The 17278-nt window shown below is 39.7% G+C and overlaps 1 protein-coding gene across 2 annotated transcripts in view; it reads left to right on the forward strand.

The window, feature by feature from the left end:
- The window catches only part of rad50 (RAD50 homolog, double strand break repair protein), a 43542-nt gene that overhangs the window by 752 nt on the left and 25512 nt on the right, over positions 1-17278 (forward strand). Inside the window, exons 1-11 of one of the 2 annotated variants that reach the window (XM_079586793.1) lie at positions 7-138; positions 433-587; positions 1497-1580; positions 1757-1908; positions 2869-3054; positions 5177-5381; positions 9480-9608; positions 12782-12947; positions 13556-13749; positions 15090-15296; positions 15862-16044. In XM_079586793.1, coding sequence (XP_079442919.1) covers positions 459-587; positions 1497-1580; positions 1757-1908; positions 2869-3054; positions 5177-5381; positions 9480-9608; positions 12782-12947; positions 13556-13749; positions 15090-15296; positions 15862-16044 — 1635 coding nt within the window. In that variant the 5' untranslated portion in view covers positions 7-138; positions 433-458. Of the gene's footprint in view, positions 1-6; positions 139-432; positions 588-1496; positions 1581-1756; positions 1909-2868; positions 3055-5176; positions 5382-9479; positions 9609-12781; positions 12948-13555; positions 13750-15089; positions 15297-15861; positions 16045-17278 lie in introns of those variants that run through there. The other variant, XM_079586794.1, reaches the window with a different exon arrangement.

Raw genomic sequence — 17278 nt, forward strand, 5'->3', positions numbered from 1 at the left:
GTTTTTAGATGATTCTCATGACGCTGAGTTGAATGCGGAAGTACGTCACTGCCCCGACGCGGGAAACACGCGACTGACTGAGACTGACTGCCTGCAGTCAAAACAAACTAGTGGAGTTTACTGCGTTATTTATTCTGAGTGAGTTATTTTAATAAAATGTAATGCTATTTTAGAGCCGTGTTACAGTAGTTATTGCATTTTTGATAGCCCAGCTGCACTCTACTACGACTAACGTTATGTTTTAAAACCATGCCTCTTGTCCAAGTAATTATTTGTAACGTTACGTTACTATCTAACGTTAGTCAACTTCACAGGCTTGCTTTCCTTAATATTGAAAGAAATTGACAACATCACCTTTAAGTTCTGGTTATTAAAATGCGAATGTTTTATTGTGTGCACTGATAATTAATTGGACTTTTATATCATTTCAAGGGTGAAAGTCTAAGCACTGGTCCAAAATGTCAAAGATTGAAAAGATGAGTATTCTGGGAGTGAGGAGTTTTGGAGTTGAGGATAAAGACAAACAAGTGATCTCCTTCTTCAGCCCTCTCACGGTGCTTGTGGGACCTAATGGAGCTGGGAAAACGGTGTGTATATTGCTGTCAGTCAGTATGTGTGTAAATGCTGGTTATGAGAAGAGTAGAAGAGATTTAAACATGGCTGCACACTAACATTTGACAGAGGTGGGGAGTTTTAAAGGGATAGTTCACCCAAAAATTATCTCATCATTTACTCACCCTCAAGCCATCCCAGATGTATATGACTTTCTTCATTCAGCCAAATACAATCAGAGAGTATATTAAAACATGTCCTGGCTCTTCCTATCTTTATAATGGGAGTTAATCGTACCGTGTTTTTGAAGCCTATAAAAGTGCATCCATCCATCCATCATAAAAGTAATCCATTTGACTCCAGGGGGGTTCATAAAGGCCTTCTGAATTATACATTTTATCCTTTGTGTTCGGCTGTAACAGTATTAAAAAATGACAACATATACTGTGCATTTGTGGTCTGCTCTTGCAAATATATTTATGATATGACCAATGAATAATTCACTGGAATCCACAAAGAATCCCTGTTTTTTTTTTCTCCCCAAATCCTCACGTCTGTTTCCAGGTTTGTTTTCACACGGATGCTTTAAAATGTAATCGTCTCCTCTTTTTACTTCTAATCACTTCGGATTTTTATCACTCAATGTTCCAGTTAATGAACATTTCAATATTTAACACATCCATAATATTGCTGTGGAAACGTAGTCATTTGTTAAAGCTTTTACACTTAACTGTCCTTTCAATGTTCGATGGTTGAAGGGTGAGTAGAATAATGTAATCTTATTGTACATTTTTAAAAATGCTTTTTTTTTATTGCATTCATAGAGTGAACTTTTCGCTGATTGTTTTTCAGTTTAACAGAAGTTACTCCCAAAATTCACACTTAGCCTCATGGGGCGCATGAAAAAAGGTGGATATGAACTATTTCTTTTTATGAATTTCCAGACCATCATTGAGTGTCTCAAATACATCACTTCAGGAGACTTTCCACCAGGAAGTAAAGGAAACACGTTTGTCCACGATCCCAAAGTAGGTCCTTGACAGGAGTGATTCAAGTTAATAATATAAGCTGTAATATAAATGTTCTGATTTACAGGGTTTTTTTTACTCGTCTTATTCAACTTTTGCAAACACTGTTTCGTATTGTCCACGCAAGAGCTGGGCACTTATGATTAAGTGTTATAGATGATGTTGGTCTGTTGTAGGATGCTCATGAAACGGATGTACGGGCTCAGATCAGACTCCAGTTTAGAGATGTGAATGGCGATGCTGTGGCAGTCCAGAGGTCTATGCAAAGCACACAGAAGGGCAAGAAAACTGAGTTCAAAACCCTTGAGGGTGTCATTACCAGAATGAAGTAAGTTTTGTTTTTTCAAGTCTAGTCACCATTATTTATATAGCACTTTTTTACAATACAGATTATTGAAAATAATCCGACAAAGTTTGTTTCTGCTGTACAGCAGCTCTACAAGAAAATAGTGTCATTGTCAAGTTTAAGTAAGTTCAGTGTTGATTAATTTCTGTTATTAAAATCATTAGTTATTAATTTAGTTAATTGTGACCCTTATATTACAGCTTATATAGTTTGTGACCCTGGACCACAAAACTAGTCACATGGGTCAATTTTTTAAAATTGAGATTTATACATCATAATACAGCTGAATAAATAAGCTCTCTATTGATGTATGGTTTGTTATGATAGGACAATAATTGGTCGAGATACAACTATTGGAAATCCTGAATCTGAGGGTGCAAAAAAAATCTAAACATTGAGAAAATCTCCTTTAAAGTTGTACATTTATGTTCACGATTGTGCTGCATTCACTCACAAAAATACATGTTTTATATATTTACGGTATGAATTTTACAAAATTAAGAAAATAATAAAAACAGCGTCATTTAGAATATAAATGCTTTGTAACATTATAAATGTTTTTACTGTCACTTTTTGATCAGTTTAATATGAAAAACTTTGAATGGTATGTCTATTTATTTATATGTGATTTAAAATGTTTAATTAATATACATTTTATTATAAATTAATTATATTTGTAACTTCTTGCTATCATAAAATGTTTTTTTATCTTGTGCATATTTTTATGAAACAACACATTTTTTCCTTTGTAGAACTTTACAATCTTTTTTATTGTATTGATTTATGTGAGGAGGTTGTAGACTGATGTTTTAAATCTCTTGTGTTGGAATTCATGAGGTTTGCCATTTCTTGCTCCCACTTGGCCCATGAAAAGTGTTCATTATCGTCCCTGTTTGAAGGACTTGTTTGATGTTAATACATCTTGACCTCTCTTGATGTCAGGCACGGAGAGAAAGTGAGCCTGAGCTCGAAATGTGCTGAACTAGACCGTGAGATGATCTCATCCCTGGGCGTCTCCAAAGCTGTTATCAGCCATGTCATCTTCTGCCACCAAGAGGAGTCCAACTGGCCTCTCAGTGAAGGGAAAGCCCTCAAGCAGAAGTTTGATGAGATTTTCTCAGCCACAAGGTATTTTTATCTGGACAACGACTTTCTCACTGACTTTCTCATTCATTAAAATGGTCACATTGTACTTTTTATTATTTTTCTGGTTTTCCTGAGGTCCACATATGACTCTTTTGGTACAATTTGCATCATGTTTTAGTTTTTCATTTTGCATCCTCTCTCTGAACCTTAGAATTACACAGTCCCCTTCACAAATGCTTAATGGGCAACAGCTCTGAATGCCTTTTAATTTGTGTCTAGTCATTTTTGTAGCAATAATGCTTTTGGAGTGTGAAGGATGTTTTCAGTCAGTTTATGAGTTCACCAAGCCATTTTATCTCAAAAGATCTAGGAAAATATATTCTTGCTGCATAGATATCTCGTCCCCATGACAGCATTCAAATTAAGTTTTAATCATTAAAGGGTTAGTTCACCCAAAAATGAAAATAATGTCATTAATGACTCACCCTCATGTCGTTCTAAGCCCGTAAGACCTCCGTTCATCTTCGGAACACAGTTTAAGATATTTTAGATTTAGTCCGAGAGCTTTCTGTCCGTCCATTGAAACTGTATATACAGTATACTGTCCATGTCCATAAAGGTAATAAAAACATCATCAAAGTAGTCCATGTGACATCAGTGGGTTAGTTAGAAGTTTTTGAAGCATCGAAAATACTTTTTGGTCCAAAAATAACACAAAATAAGACTTTATTCAGCATTGTATTCTCTCCCGGGTCTGTTGTGAATCTGCGTCCGTTCAGGACTCCGCAGTGACGCTGCTGACGTAAGACGCTGATGACGTGTTATCTGGTGCGCCCGAGCTTCGTTTACAGTCTGAGGGAGACGCACGCTATATTCAAGCTATTCTACATTGTTTGCGTGGATATCATTTTTTTAATGGTGCGTAAATGTGCATGTCGCGGATGAGACACTTTTACAGTGTGCGTTTCCCTCAGTCTATAAATGAAGCTCGGGCGCACCAGATAACACGTCATCAGCGTCTTACGCCATCAGCGTAACTGTGAAGGATTGACAACAGACCCGGGAGAGAATACAATGCTGAATAAAGTCTTATTTTGTGTTATTTTTGGACCAAAAAGTATTTTCGATGCTTCAAAAACTTCTAACTAACCCACTGATGTCACATGGACTACTTTGATGATGTTTATATTACCTTTATGGACATGGACAGTATACTGTATATACAGTTTCAATGGACGGACAGAAAGCTCTCGGACTAAATCTAAAATATCTTAAACTGTGTTCCGAAGATGAACGGAGGTCTTACGGGCTTAGAACGACATGAGGGTGAGTCATTAATGACATTATTTTCATTTTTGGGTGAACTAACCCTTTAATATATGTTAAAAAAAAATATATATATATATATTTATATGAGCATTAAATGATATAAGCCTACAAGAAAACACCATCCCCTTCCAAAGTCTTTTTAAAACTTTGATATTTGTATGTAATTATTTATTTCCCCCTTCGTTTGATGCATCTTTTTACCCTATAAATGACTGTTGTGTATTATCTACACTACGCCTGCACAATATATCGAAATATAACTTGTGTAGCTTTAATAAGAATCAGTTTTACATTTGATTATTCAGTTTCTGTTGTTAAATAAACCTGCCTTCATGAAACCCTAAACCCCGTGGTTTACACTGATGTTAAAATAACACTTACTTCTTATGTGTCAGTAAAACACTGCTGTTCAATTTCAGAAGTTCTAGGGATTTTTTCTTGTCACAAAACTAATTTGAAACGCGTATGTAGGTTATATAATTTTAAATATATTTTAAAGATAATTTAACTTTATTTTACACACTTTAAGCATTATCGTATCGAATATCGCATTATTTAATGAGTTATCGCATATCGCATTTTTCTTCAATATTGTGCAGCCCTAATCTACACAATATATGTTTTGTAAATGCTCAACGATCATGCCAGAAAAGCTTTGACTCCGTGGCTCTAAATCTATGGGCCTACGCCAGTAGATGGCGATGAATGAGTGTCTATTTAAACTATTTAAACAGTCTGTTTGTTGCACATTGGCTTGTGCTGTGGTGTCATTTACTCATATTGAGCTGGCATTGCAAATGATTGGCTGAAAATAACCAAAACCTTTTGCTTAAAGGTACATTAAGGTATTGGACACCCTGAAGGTGTTGAGGCAGAAGCAGACCCAGACTGTTAATTCCTGCAGGATGGAGCTCAAGTACCTAAAACAGAACAAAGATAAAGCCCTGGAGATTAGAGAGCTGCTGTCCACTAAAGAGGCTCAGCTTTCTTCCTCCAAAGAGAGTGTCCAACGCATCGAGAATCAGATTGACCCCCTGGAGGTGAGACAACAAGTGTGACGTCAATTTGTTGGCTGATCCGAAAGTTGTATTTAATACAGGCAGTTGTTCGGGTGGGCCGGTAGACACGATTAACCGGTTAAAAATGTTGGACTATCATGCTCACGTTGTGACGGTATTTGGCCTTAAATTATTGGGTTCGGGCGCCAGGGGTAAAAAACACCACAATTATTGAATTAATCCCTCATTAGAAGCAATTATAAACTCATAAACCAACAGACAAGGAACCACAAGAAAGTTGATTCAAAAAGTTCTCTATTCAAATTAAATTCCAGTCATATTACATAATTCAGAACATAAATACATTTAATTAAGAAAAAAAAAAGTAATAGAGCAGGAAAAGAAAGAAAGAAAAATTAATTCCAGACCCAGAAACATTTACCTTTTAATTACCTCACAAAAATAAATGAATGACCGGCAAATCAAATAAATAATGCAGATAATTAAATACAATGCGCAAATCTTATGCAAGAAAAAAAAAAGAATCAAAATACAATAAGGCAGCCGCATAAGAGGAAAACAAGCATACAAAAAAAAGTGAAAAAAATCATCTGGATCAAAAGTTCAAAAAAAGAGAAACAAAACGGTTGCTTATGTCAGTCATTAAACTAACTACTGGGCCTGAAAGTTCATTACATCACACACAATACTTACAAAATAGTTCGGCAACTCGAGCGCCAAAATAATCCCCAAAAGAAAACCCTTCCTACACCAAAACCTCCTCAAAACATACTACCTATAATGTCCTGAATAAGCGTCTAAACCACAACATAACCGGATTGGAAAAAAACTCTCTCTCAACCGCTCCATTTGGGCTACACGCAAACCACCAAATCGCTCTCAACAACTCCTCAATGCTTTACGAAATCCAATGAGGGAACCATATTCCTCAAAATGTGAATTGTAAGCATTAAAAACAGGAACCGACCGCAGCATTAACACCTCAGTGCAACGCGGGCTACAACAACAATACTCACAAGCCATCCGCTAGCGTGACCATGACCGCGAATAACCCGCGCCTGACAACAAAGGCTAGAGAGCGCGAGCGAGAGAGAGAGAGAGGGAGATGCAGTCACACTTCCTTAAATGCTTCCCACCTGGTTCCCCTTCGAATATACGCTCAGCGCCATCCCCAGTACGGAATAGGAAAAACACAAATCATTGACGACTGTCACAACGTGACGTTGCTGTGCGGCATGGTCACAAAAACGTGTCATTTGCATGCGTTTTCAAGCATTGCGGTTTAATATATCGCCTGAGAGACGATTTCTGAGCGCTCTCTGAGAGACATACATGAAGCCGCTGCTCCTACTTTACTATTACTAATATGAGTTATTTTTGCCGCTTTGTTGGCCTTGAACTGTTAAATATACAAACTTGTATGTCAAAATGCCTGTCTTAAACACAGTCATTTATGTCTTAAGTGAAAGTAAACAGCTGAGAAAGAAAACAGTATATGGGTCTGGGTATTCGGTCTTAAAGGAACACTTCACCCATTTGCATTAGACTTTGTATCTTTAGAAACCCAGTCACATTTTCGAATGCTCATGGTTTATTCACTTTTTTTCCCCTGAGATGGGAGAAATAAGGATTTAAGTGTTCCACTTCCTGCTTTTTATGACGCAAAAATCGTCATTTTGCGTCATAAAAAGCAGGAAGTCCAATTTCTTTGAATACGGGTAAGACTACAAACACTATCTCATCATTTATCCAGTAGAAGGCGCTGTTTCGCATGTTTTCAACCCGCCCATAGAGGGATCTCACTCACAGAATGTACATATAGTGTCAGCCATATTTTATTGGAAGCTAATCTAACAGTTTCTTATTCTGTGGAGAAAGCTGAGTAGTAGCGGTGACCATCCTCTTTTTCCTGGACATGTCCGGGCGTCGAGATCGTCCAAAATGTCCGGGATTCGGCTTTTGCTTTCTGCAGTCGCCATTCATTGTTTACATGCACAACTGTTGTTTCAATCTAACTGAATTCATTCCGATTGGTGAATCTGAAAGTAGTGTTTACATGAACGCTAAACAAGTGATCAGTTGATGTGCGTTTTAACATTGCTAAGAAAATACCGGGCAGACTCACGGAGACTCACTAGTAGCATAGCCTTGTTTACTGCGATCTCTTACCGGTAGGCGTGGCCTCCTAGGGCAGCGAAGCAAGTGCATTCTGGGAGTTGTTGTCTTTCATCCCCATAAGCCAAATATACATTTTCTGGCTTTTCTCAGTCTAGAAGGCTCCAAATTCAAAAATAATTTCACATTTCTTCTACATAAATGACCCATTTTAAATACACATTCATCTTTCCAGAGGTGAAGTATCCCTTTAAGGGGGTCGCACACCAGATGAGAAGCGCAGCGCCGCGTCTATGACAACTCGAGGTATCGCACACTGGACGCGCACTTTCTCAGTTTATGGCCAGCAATATTGTTATGTTTAAGGACATTATGGAATTAAGATAATGTCTGTACTATGTTATGGTTGTACTGTACAATTAAATGAATTGAGAATATCACCTGAAAATCCGATAACATCAGCAATTTTCATTCAAGCAGCTGATTTCTGTGAATGAATGTAAAACTAAATGTATATTGCAGCACAGAGTGAAGTCAGTATATACATTAATGAAGATTTGAGACAAATAAATGTTAATTCAATATAAAACTATGTAAATGGCTCTCTGTGGCGCGGCAGGATTTTGAACTCGGTCCTGAGCCGTTGCTGGGCGCCGCGGACAGACGCCGAATGGCGCCGCCGGTGTGTGTACACTCATTGAGAATAATGTGTTTGAATTCGGTGTGGGACCCCCTTAGAGTGCCTTATATTATTCCTGCTGTCTGTCATTCATATTAATCAAACAACAAAAGAGACAAAATCTCTCTGACTAAATCACTTTTGTATATTTAATAAGAAGACATTTACGTTTAACTTCCCCATTGAAGACTATAGTGTTTTTTAAACATTTGATTACTTTATACAGTTTATGTATCATTTCTTAATTATTTGTTCTACTGTAGTTTTGTTTTTTGGTCATATTGCTTGAAAATTGGTTTCTTATTCTTATTTTATCGCTGACTCACTGATGTCTTCAGTGAGCTTTTTTTTTTTTTTAAGGCTAGTATTAGTTTTTTGTGATATTGACATTGGTGACAATAATTATGATATTTCTATGATATCAATTTTTTTTTATATCATAACCTAATTTAAAGTAGACATAAAATCAATATTTACTTTGTTAGCGCATATTACTAGTCTTGTGGTGAACAATTAATCCGTGCAAGTTAATGCACTGAAAAAAAATTAGTTTGCCATGGTAATCTTTAATCAAAATCTGAAAAGTTTCTTCCGGTCTGGAATGGCGTTCCTTTTCTGATGACGTCAGTTTGACGGCTTGGGTTGAAAACGCTTCACCATTCCCCTAAAACCGCTAGTCTGCTATGAGCAGAGATGGAGAGGAGGAGCGCTGAAGTAAAACCCTGCCCTCTGTTCAATATTCCCTTTCACTTGGAAATACGTCACAACACTGGAAAAAAAAAGTTTGCAACTTCCGGTTTACGTGGACTTTAAAGCTAAATGATATATATATCGTTATCGTGAAATAAAATTACTTATATCGTGATATACAATTTTATTCATATCGTCTGACCCTATGATTGTAGTGCAGATTAGTGTCCATTACTGCATATATCACAGTATTGTTGTCTTTGGCAGCAAATGCATCCCAAAATATATGTTTTATAAGCATGTATTTACATAAGCATGTAGTAATGTATATTTTTAAATAATCCAGTCATTTAAATTCTTTATTAATAAAAAGTTCATCAAGATTCTTTTTTTTTCTTTTTATTCGATACTTATGTACTTATCCTTATTATTTTGATACCAAACTAAAAGATAAAATTGATCCTAAATTGTTGATAAGTCTGACATCAGTGCAAAAACAGAAGCATCACATTATGAATCAGTTGAGTTAAAAACAAAAGAAGTACTTGTGACTGTACATCAGTTGAATTTTAGCCCATACACTCATGCAGTCTTGTGATGTATATTCACTAAACACACTTTCCCCATATTTTCAGAACCGACTGGATGACATAGACAGCAGCCTCAGCAAAATAATGAAGTTGGATAATGACATCAAAGCTCTGGACAGCAGGAAGAAACAGATGGAGGATGATAACCGGGAACTGGAGGAAAAGATGGAGCAGGTAACCCAAGGTTTTTTTTTTTTTTTAAACATCAGTCATCAGTTATGAAGCTTTCACTGCTTCTCAGTATTAGTTATAATAGCCAGATAATGATCATGCGAAAGCAGAGGAAGTGTTTTGCATAGAAAACATGTACATCCTGTTCAGTAATGGATGGTTTTGGTATATTTCCTGCTGCTTTATCTGATGTTGGAACGAGGGGTTTGCTTTTGCTTGCTTATCTTTGTCATTTGTTTTATATTGTTTGAAAATTAAAGAGGTCCATCCACTATGTTTTCTTACTATTAGCCAATAGAACCTAAGTAAACCCTAAATAAACTCTTTATGTGTTAGTTGAAGTTCTCAACAGTGCTCCCATTGAAGTAACATTAGTGTTGTTGATGCTTTGGTCCAGTGGTAGTCAATTCAAGTCACCTTTATTTATATAGAGCTTTTTACAATACAGATTGTTTCAAAGCAGCTTTACAGAGATAACAGGAAAATAATGCAACAAAGTTTGTTTCCAGAAGAAAATAACATCACTGTCCAGCTTAAGTAAGCTCAGTGATGTTTCATTTTTGGTGTAAAAAAACGTGATTAATTTATATATATATATATATATATCCATCCATCTTCTTCCGCTTATCCGGGGCCGGGTCGCGGGGGCAGCAATCTAAGCAGAGATGCCCAGACTTCCCTCTCCCTAGCCACTTCCTCCAGCTCTTCCGGGGGGACACCGAGGCGTTCCCAGGCCAGCCGGGAAACATAGTCTCTCCAGCGTGTCCTAGGTGTTCCCCGGGGTCTCCTCCTGGTGGGACGCGCCCAGAACACCTTCCCGGGAAGGCGTCCAGGAGGCATCCGGAACAGATGCCCGAGCCACCTCAGCTGACCCCTCTTGATGTGGAGGAGCAGCGGCTCTACTCTGAGCTCCTCCCGAGTGACCGAGCTTCTCACCCTATCTCTAAGGGATCACCCAGCCACCCTGTGGAGAAAGCTCATTTCGGCCGCCTGTATCCGGGATCTTGTCCTTTCGGTCATGGCCCAAAGCTCATGACCATAGGTGAGAGTAGGAACGTAGATTGACCGGTAAATCGAGAGCTTCGCCTTGCGGCTCAGCTCCTTCTTCACCACGACAGACCGGTACATCGACCGCATTACTGCAGAAGCTGCACCGATCCGTCTGTCAATCTCCCGTTCCATCCTTCCCTCACTCGTGAACAAAACCACAAGATACTTAAACTCCTCCACATGAGGCAGGAACTCTCCACCAACCTGAAGTAGGCAAGCCACCTTTTTCCGACTGAGGACCATGGCCTCGGATTTGGAGGTGCTGATTCTCATCCCAGCCGCTTCACACTCGGCTGCAAACCGTCCTAGTGCATGCTGAAGTTCCTGGTCTGAAGGGGCCAACACGACAACATCATCTGCAAAGAGCAGAGACGAAATTGTGTTGTTCCCAAACCCGACACCCTCTGGCCCCAGGCTGCGCCTAGAAATTCTGTCCATAAAAATTATGAACAGAACCGGCGACAAAAGGCAGCCCTGCCGGAGTCCAACATGCCCCGGGAAGAAGTCTGACTTACTGCCGGCAATGCGAACCAAGCTCCTGCTTCGGTCGTACAGGGACCGAACAGCCCTTAGCAAAGGACCTCGGACCCCATACTCCCGGAGCACCCTCCACAGGCCGCCACGAGGGACACAGTTGAATGCCTTCTTCAAATCCACAAAGCACGTGTGGATTGGTTGGGCAAACTCCCATGAACCCTCCAGCACCCTGTAGAGGGTATAGAGCTGGTCCAGTGTTCCACGGCCTGGACGAAAACTGCATTGTTCTTCCTGAATCCGAGGTTCTACTATCGGCCGTATTCTCCTCTCCAGTACCCTGGCATAGACTTTCCCAGGGAGGCTGAGAAGTGTGATCCCCCTGTAGTTGGAACACACCCTCCTAACCCTTCTTAAAAAGAGGGACCACCACCCCGGTCTGCCATCCCAGAGGCACTGTCCCCGACTGCCACGCGATGCTGCAGAGGCGTGTCAGCCAAGACAGCCCCACAACATCCAGAGACTTGAGGTACTCAGGGCGGATCTCATCCACCCCCGGTGCCTTGCCACCGAGGAGTTTCTTGACTACCTCGGTGACTTCAGCTTGGGTGATGGACGAGTCCACCTCTGGGCCCTTAGCCTCTGCTTCCTCAAAGGAAGACGTGATGGCGGGATTGAGGAAATTCTCAAAGTATTCCTTCCACCGTCCGATGACATCCCCAGTAGAGGTCAACAGCTGCCCACGTCCACTGTAGACAGCGGTGGTAGGGCACTGCTTCCCTCTCCTGAGGCGCCGGACGCTTTGCCAGAATCTCTTCAAGTCCAGCCGATAGTCCTTTTCCATGGCCTCACCGAACTCCTCCCAGGCCAGAGTTTTTGCCTCCACAACCACCCGGGCTGCAGTTCACTTGGCCTGCCGGTACCCGTCAGCTGACTCAGGAGTCCAACAAGCCAACCAGGCCCGATAGGATTCCTTCTTCAGCTTGACGGCATTCTTTACTTCCGGTGTCCACCACCGGGTTCGGGGATTGCCGCCTCGACAGGCACCGTAGACCTTACGGCCACAGCACCGAGAGGCTGCGCCGACAATGGAGGTGGAGAACATGGTCCACTCGGACTCAATATCTCCCGACTCCCTCGGGATCTGGTCGAAGCTCTGCCGGAGGTGGGAGTTGAAGATCTCTCTGACAGGACACTCGGTCAAACGTTCCCAGCAGACCCTTACAGTACGCTTGGGTCTGCCGAGTCTGTCCAGCTTCCTCTTCCGCCATCAGATCCAACTCACCATCAGGTGGTGATCAGTTGACAGCTCCGCCCCTCTCTTTACCCGAGTGTCCAAGACATACGACCGCAGGTCAGATGAAATGACCACAAAGTCTTTCATCGACCTACGGCCTAGGGTGTCCTGGTGCCACGTGTACTGATGGACACCCTTATGCTTGAACATGGTGTTCGTTATGGACAAACTGTAACTAGCCCAGAAGTCCAATAACCAATAACTCCAATAACAAAATGAATACCATGTTTTGTAAACATATCACCTAAAGGGAGCATGTACGAATAGAAAAACAAAGGGCCTAAGACAGAGCCTTGCACCACACCCTGTGTTCATTCCCTGGGGCGCCTTGACTCTGTGTTGTGCTGTGTTTCAGGTGTTTCAGGGCTCAGATGATCAGCTGCAGGACATGTATCAGAACCACCAGCAGACTGTCAAGGAGAAGGAAAGGAGACTTACTGAGTGCCAGCGCGAGTTTGAACGGACCGGACGAGAGTGCCAGAGGATGAACCGCATCAAATCTGACTTGCTAGTTGAGCAAGGTAGGCGTTTGCTCCTTTGCTATTAATTTATTGTTCTGTGGTGGAAATGTGTTCTCTATATATGATCAAATGGTTGTTTCGTTGATTGTAGAATTTACAACAGTCAATAGAAGAATAGTGACGTCCTTTTTTTAGTTTACATCGCAGCCTGATTTGCTACTATCTTGATATTGTAAGTCACAGGAAGGTGGCATTGGGTAGATTCACTAGGGTTAGCAAGCAGCTATTTTGATCTGTGCATTACTTCTATGATTAAGTGGGAAAAAAAATATATTTTAGCCCCATTAAATAACGCAAGCACTTGGTCTGTCAACCTGCAGGCCACATAAAAAAATACACGATCATGACCTTTTTAGAAGTGCTTATATAAATTTCATCATTTATCCTCTTTTTAAATTGAAATTACTATTACTGCAAAGTTACTTCACTTATGAAATTTAGATTTTATAGATTAGTTATTGCTGTCCTAAAGTACACTATACTTATAGACATGCACTAAAAACTAATACTTTCACATCGAGTGATTTTGCTCAAAATGCATTTTTAGCAGTAAAAATGTTTATTCTTTCTCAGAGCTGTTCATCGTCATTGTTTCTGTTAATTTTAAGGCCGTCTGCAGTTGGAGGCAGACAGACACACTCACAACATTAAAAGGAGGGACACCCAGGTGAAGAGTTTAGCGTCTTCCCTGGAGTTGGAGGGCTATGATCGGACACCTCTTAACGAAAGACAACTCCAGAGCTTCCACAGACAAGTCAAAGAGAGACTGGACCAGGACACTGAAGCCCTCAACCAAACTATGGTAGATAATTGAACTGCAGGATGTCATTTACCATCCAGTTCACGCTCTTTTGTTAGATTATATATATATATATATATATTAGGGCTGTCCGTTAAACGCGTTATTAACGGCGTTAACGCAAACCCATGTTAACGGCGTCAATTTTTTTAACGCAAGATTAACGCCTAGCAAACTTTGTAGTTTTTTTCACATGCTTTTGCAGCAACTAGTAACGTTATTAAAACTACAACGCCACACCGGATCTAGCTAGACCAGAAACAAAACAACAGCACGCCGCACACACTTGTTTGGGCTTGCGAGCCGCCAAAGAGTGGACGAGAAGCGCAGCGCCGAGCCGCGTCTAGGACAACTCATATCGCACATCGGACGCGCACTTTCTCAGTTTATGGCCAGCAATAAAAACGCAGAATGGCGCCGCCGGTGTGTGTACACTCATATAGAATAATGTGTTCGGATTTTAAATACGCGGCGCTGCGCTTCTCGTCCGGTGTGCGACCCCCTTTAACGTTACGTTTTGAGTGGATGAATGATGAGCGTGAGACGCCGAAATGGATGCCAATAAGATTCTGAATGGAAAGTTTACTTTTAAAAAGTTGCCAAATGGGTTAGTTGACAAGACCAAAGTGATCTGTGTGTTTTGTCGTTGTGAACTGAGCTATCATCGCAGCACGTCCAGTCTGAAATAGCCTACCACTTGATGGCCAAGCACACACACACACAGCTGATGCGATCTCAGCACACTCGTCACTATCAGTAACGTTACCTCGTCAGTATTTCTGTCACCCTTTTATTGATGGACAGTGTTACATTGTGTGAGAGATTATTTTCTCCAAGTGAGAATAGTGTGGAATTGAACAGATATGCCAATCTTGTTTTCAATAAAAAACATTTGCACAAAGCAAGCGATCCACTTTTCCATGTTGATAAGAGCATTAAAATGAGAAAAAAAAAATGGGACAAAAAGAAATCAAGAGACATTTAGAATAGATAAAAATGTGCGATTAATCGCGAGTTAACTATGACATTAATGCGAGTAATCGCGATTAAATATTTTAATCGTTTGACAGCCCTAATATATATATATATTTATATTGCATTACCAATTTTTATACTCTTTATGTAGGGGTCCAATATAGAGATATGTAATGTTTGGGTAACGGTAACCCTTTAATTATATATTTTTTGTATTATTTAATGCTTAACAGAAAATTATTGAATCAAATTCTTATTATATATACTGTATATATTTATAAATATCCTGAAACTTCATATATTTTCAAAAGTATTAGTATTGTAAGGTGTTGCCATTTTTTAATAACTTAATAACTCCTTGTTTTCAGCGAGATATGCAGGAGAAAGAGGCACAGAAGCAGCAAAGCATCGATGATCTCCGTGATAAGAAGACCGGTCTAGAGAGAACCGTTGAGCTGAAGAGAGACATACAGGCCAAGAAACAACAGGAACTGAAGAACATCAAGTCTGATCTCCAAAAACTGGAGGGCTCCTCTAGCAGACTGCAGGAGCTGGACACTGAGCTTCAGAAAGCGGTTAGATCCGCACTACACCACTAAACTTGCTTTGAGCATTAGGCCCAAAGTATACTTAGTTTTTTATGCGTATGCTAGCATATGCGTACAGTCGAACGCGTAGCCTTTCAAAATATTGAACTCTTTTGGCGTTAGAAAACAACTGTCAGGATTTACTAAAGACAAGCAGTGAAAAAATAGCGATGAAAAGACACAAAGTAAGTTTTGTGGCTGACCTTATATACATATGTAGGACTTTCCCTTTCAGACGTAAAATTTATAGGACTGTATTTAAATAAATTATACAATGTAATCTACTAAGATTTGCGGTTGTCAATTTACTGATATTTGTGACATTATTTAACGGACACAAAAAGCATGTCTTGTCCATTTTGTGCCAAATCCCATCTGCGCTTTTATGGGATTACAGTCTCACACTAATGTGCCCTGTTTAGTAAATCTGGCCTAAAATCTGAAAATAAATTGTAGAAAGAAAACTATACTGCAACTAACAAAACTACCATCATTGACACCCTGCATTGCTTTTGTATGTGTTTTTCTTAATGTACAGTATGTGTGTTTATAGGAGCGTGAGCTTGATAATGCCACACAGGCCTGTACTGTGGACAGTCTGAAGACCGAAGTAATTGAACTACAGAGGGAGAAAACTGAACTGGATCAGGCCCAGCGCAGACTGGACCAGGAGATGGAACTGCTCAACACACACACCAGGGCACATGCAGAGATGGACATGCTCAACAAGACCAAGGTGAACACACACATCATTCTCGCCCGCAGCCATATCACCCTGTAGCCCAAGACTGGTTTCCCACTGAAGCTGAGCAGGGTTGAGTCTGTCAGTACCTGGATGGGAGACCATCAAAACTAGGTTGAGGCCAGTAGGGGGAGCTGCTCACCCTGTGGTCTGTGTGGGTCCTCCTGACGTCCCAGCATAGTGATGGGCACACTATACTGTCAAAAAAGCACGTCCTTCAGATGAGACGTTAAACCGAGGTCCTGACTCTCTTCAGTTGTGGTTGAGGAGAGACCGTATGTACAGTATTGTACAGTAGTACATTAGAAAAGCACTTTATAAATGCTTCATTCATCCATTCACCTTTATGCCTAATTCTGAAAAAAATGCAGCAAACATAAACAAAACAAATGCCTTCGGACAATAAAGGGGTGCAGAGATGACGTCAGAATTCGCTGCTGGTTGCTTCAATATGATTTCCTATGAGGTTTTGTAATGAGGTTTGTAATGAGGATTTACCTGTGGTAAACATAACTTGATGATACTAAACTACACATCTGAACAACACAGAAACATCCAGGATTCAGCAAATAATCTCGAGATACCTTAATATATCCTACAAAATGTGTCAAGTTCTAGATGTGTATTAGATGTGTATGTGTATTGCCAGCACATTGCTTGCTGTAAATAACTAACACTAGATGTCAGCACAGTCTTTCTACGATTTCCTGACCACCTAATATCCTCCAGTCTTTTATAAACACTTCAGTTTGTCATTGTTACATCACAAAAAAAATACTATTTATAACAATAGGTACATTGTGTTAAATTTCAGTTTCAACAAAAAAAAGTTTAACTGGTCCCATTTAAAATGAAAACTAATGCTAGGTTTATTTTAAAATGTTTGATGAAACAATTTATAACATTCCATGCAGCCAAAAGCAAGAAATTATTGCAAATTTGAAAATGAAATGGTCAATCAAACACATAATCCATTACAAACATTGGTCATCCATTTCTTGCGATGATGATTTTTCAGATTAATTTCTTTAATTTAATAGATTGCTTTTAAATAATTATTTCTTTAGGTCATGTGCATTCTATAAAATAGTTCCTTCAGAAATTATGTGTTCACACTACTTTTAAAAAGCAAGAGTGTTTACAATTTCCAGTCCTATTTTTGTTCATATCTTTTGAAACTTTCTAAAAAAAAAAAGGATTTTTTTATATATATATATATATATATACG

Source organism: Phoxinus phoxinus (assembly GCF_949152265.1).
Source record: "Phoxinus phoxinus genome assembly, chromosome: 17".
In the NCBI taxonomy this organism is placed as follows: Eukaryota; Metazoa; Chordata; class Actinopteri; order Cypriniformes; family Leuciscidae; genus Phoxinus; species Phoxinus phoxinus.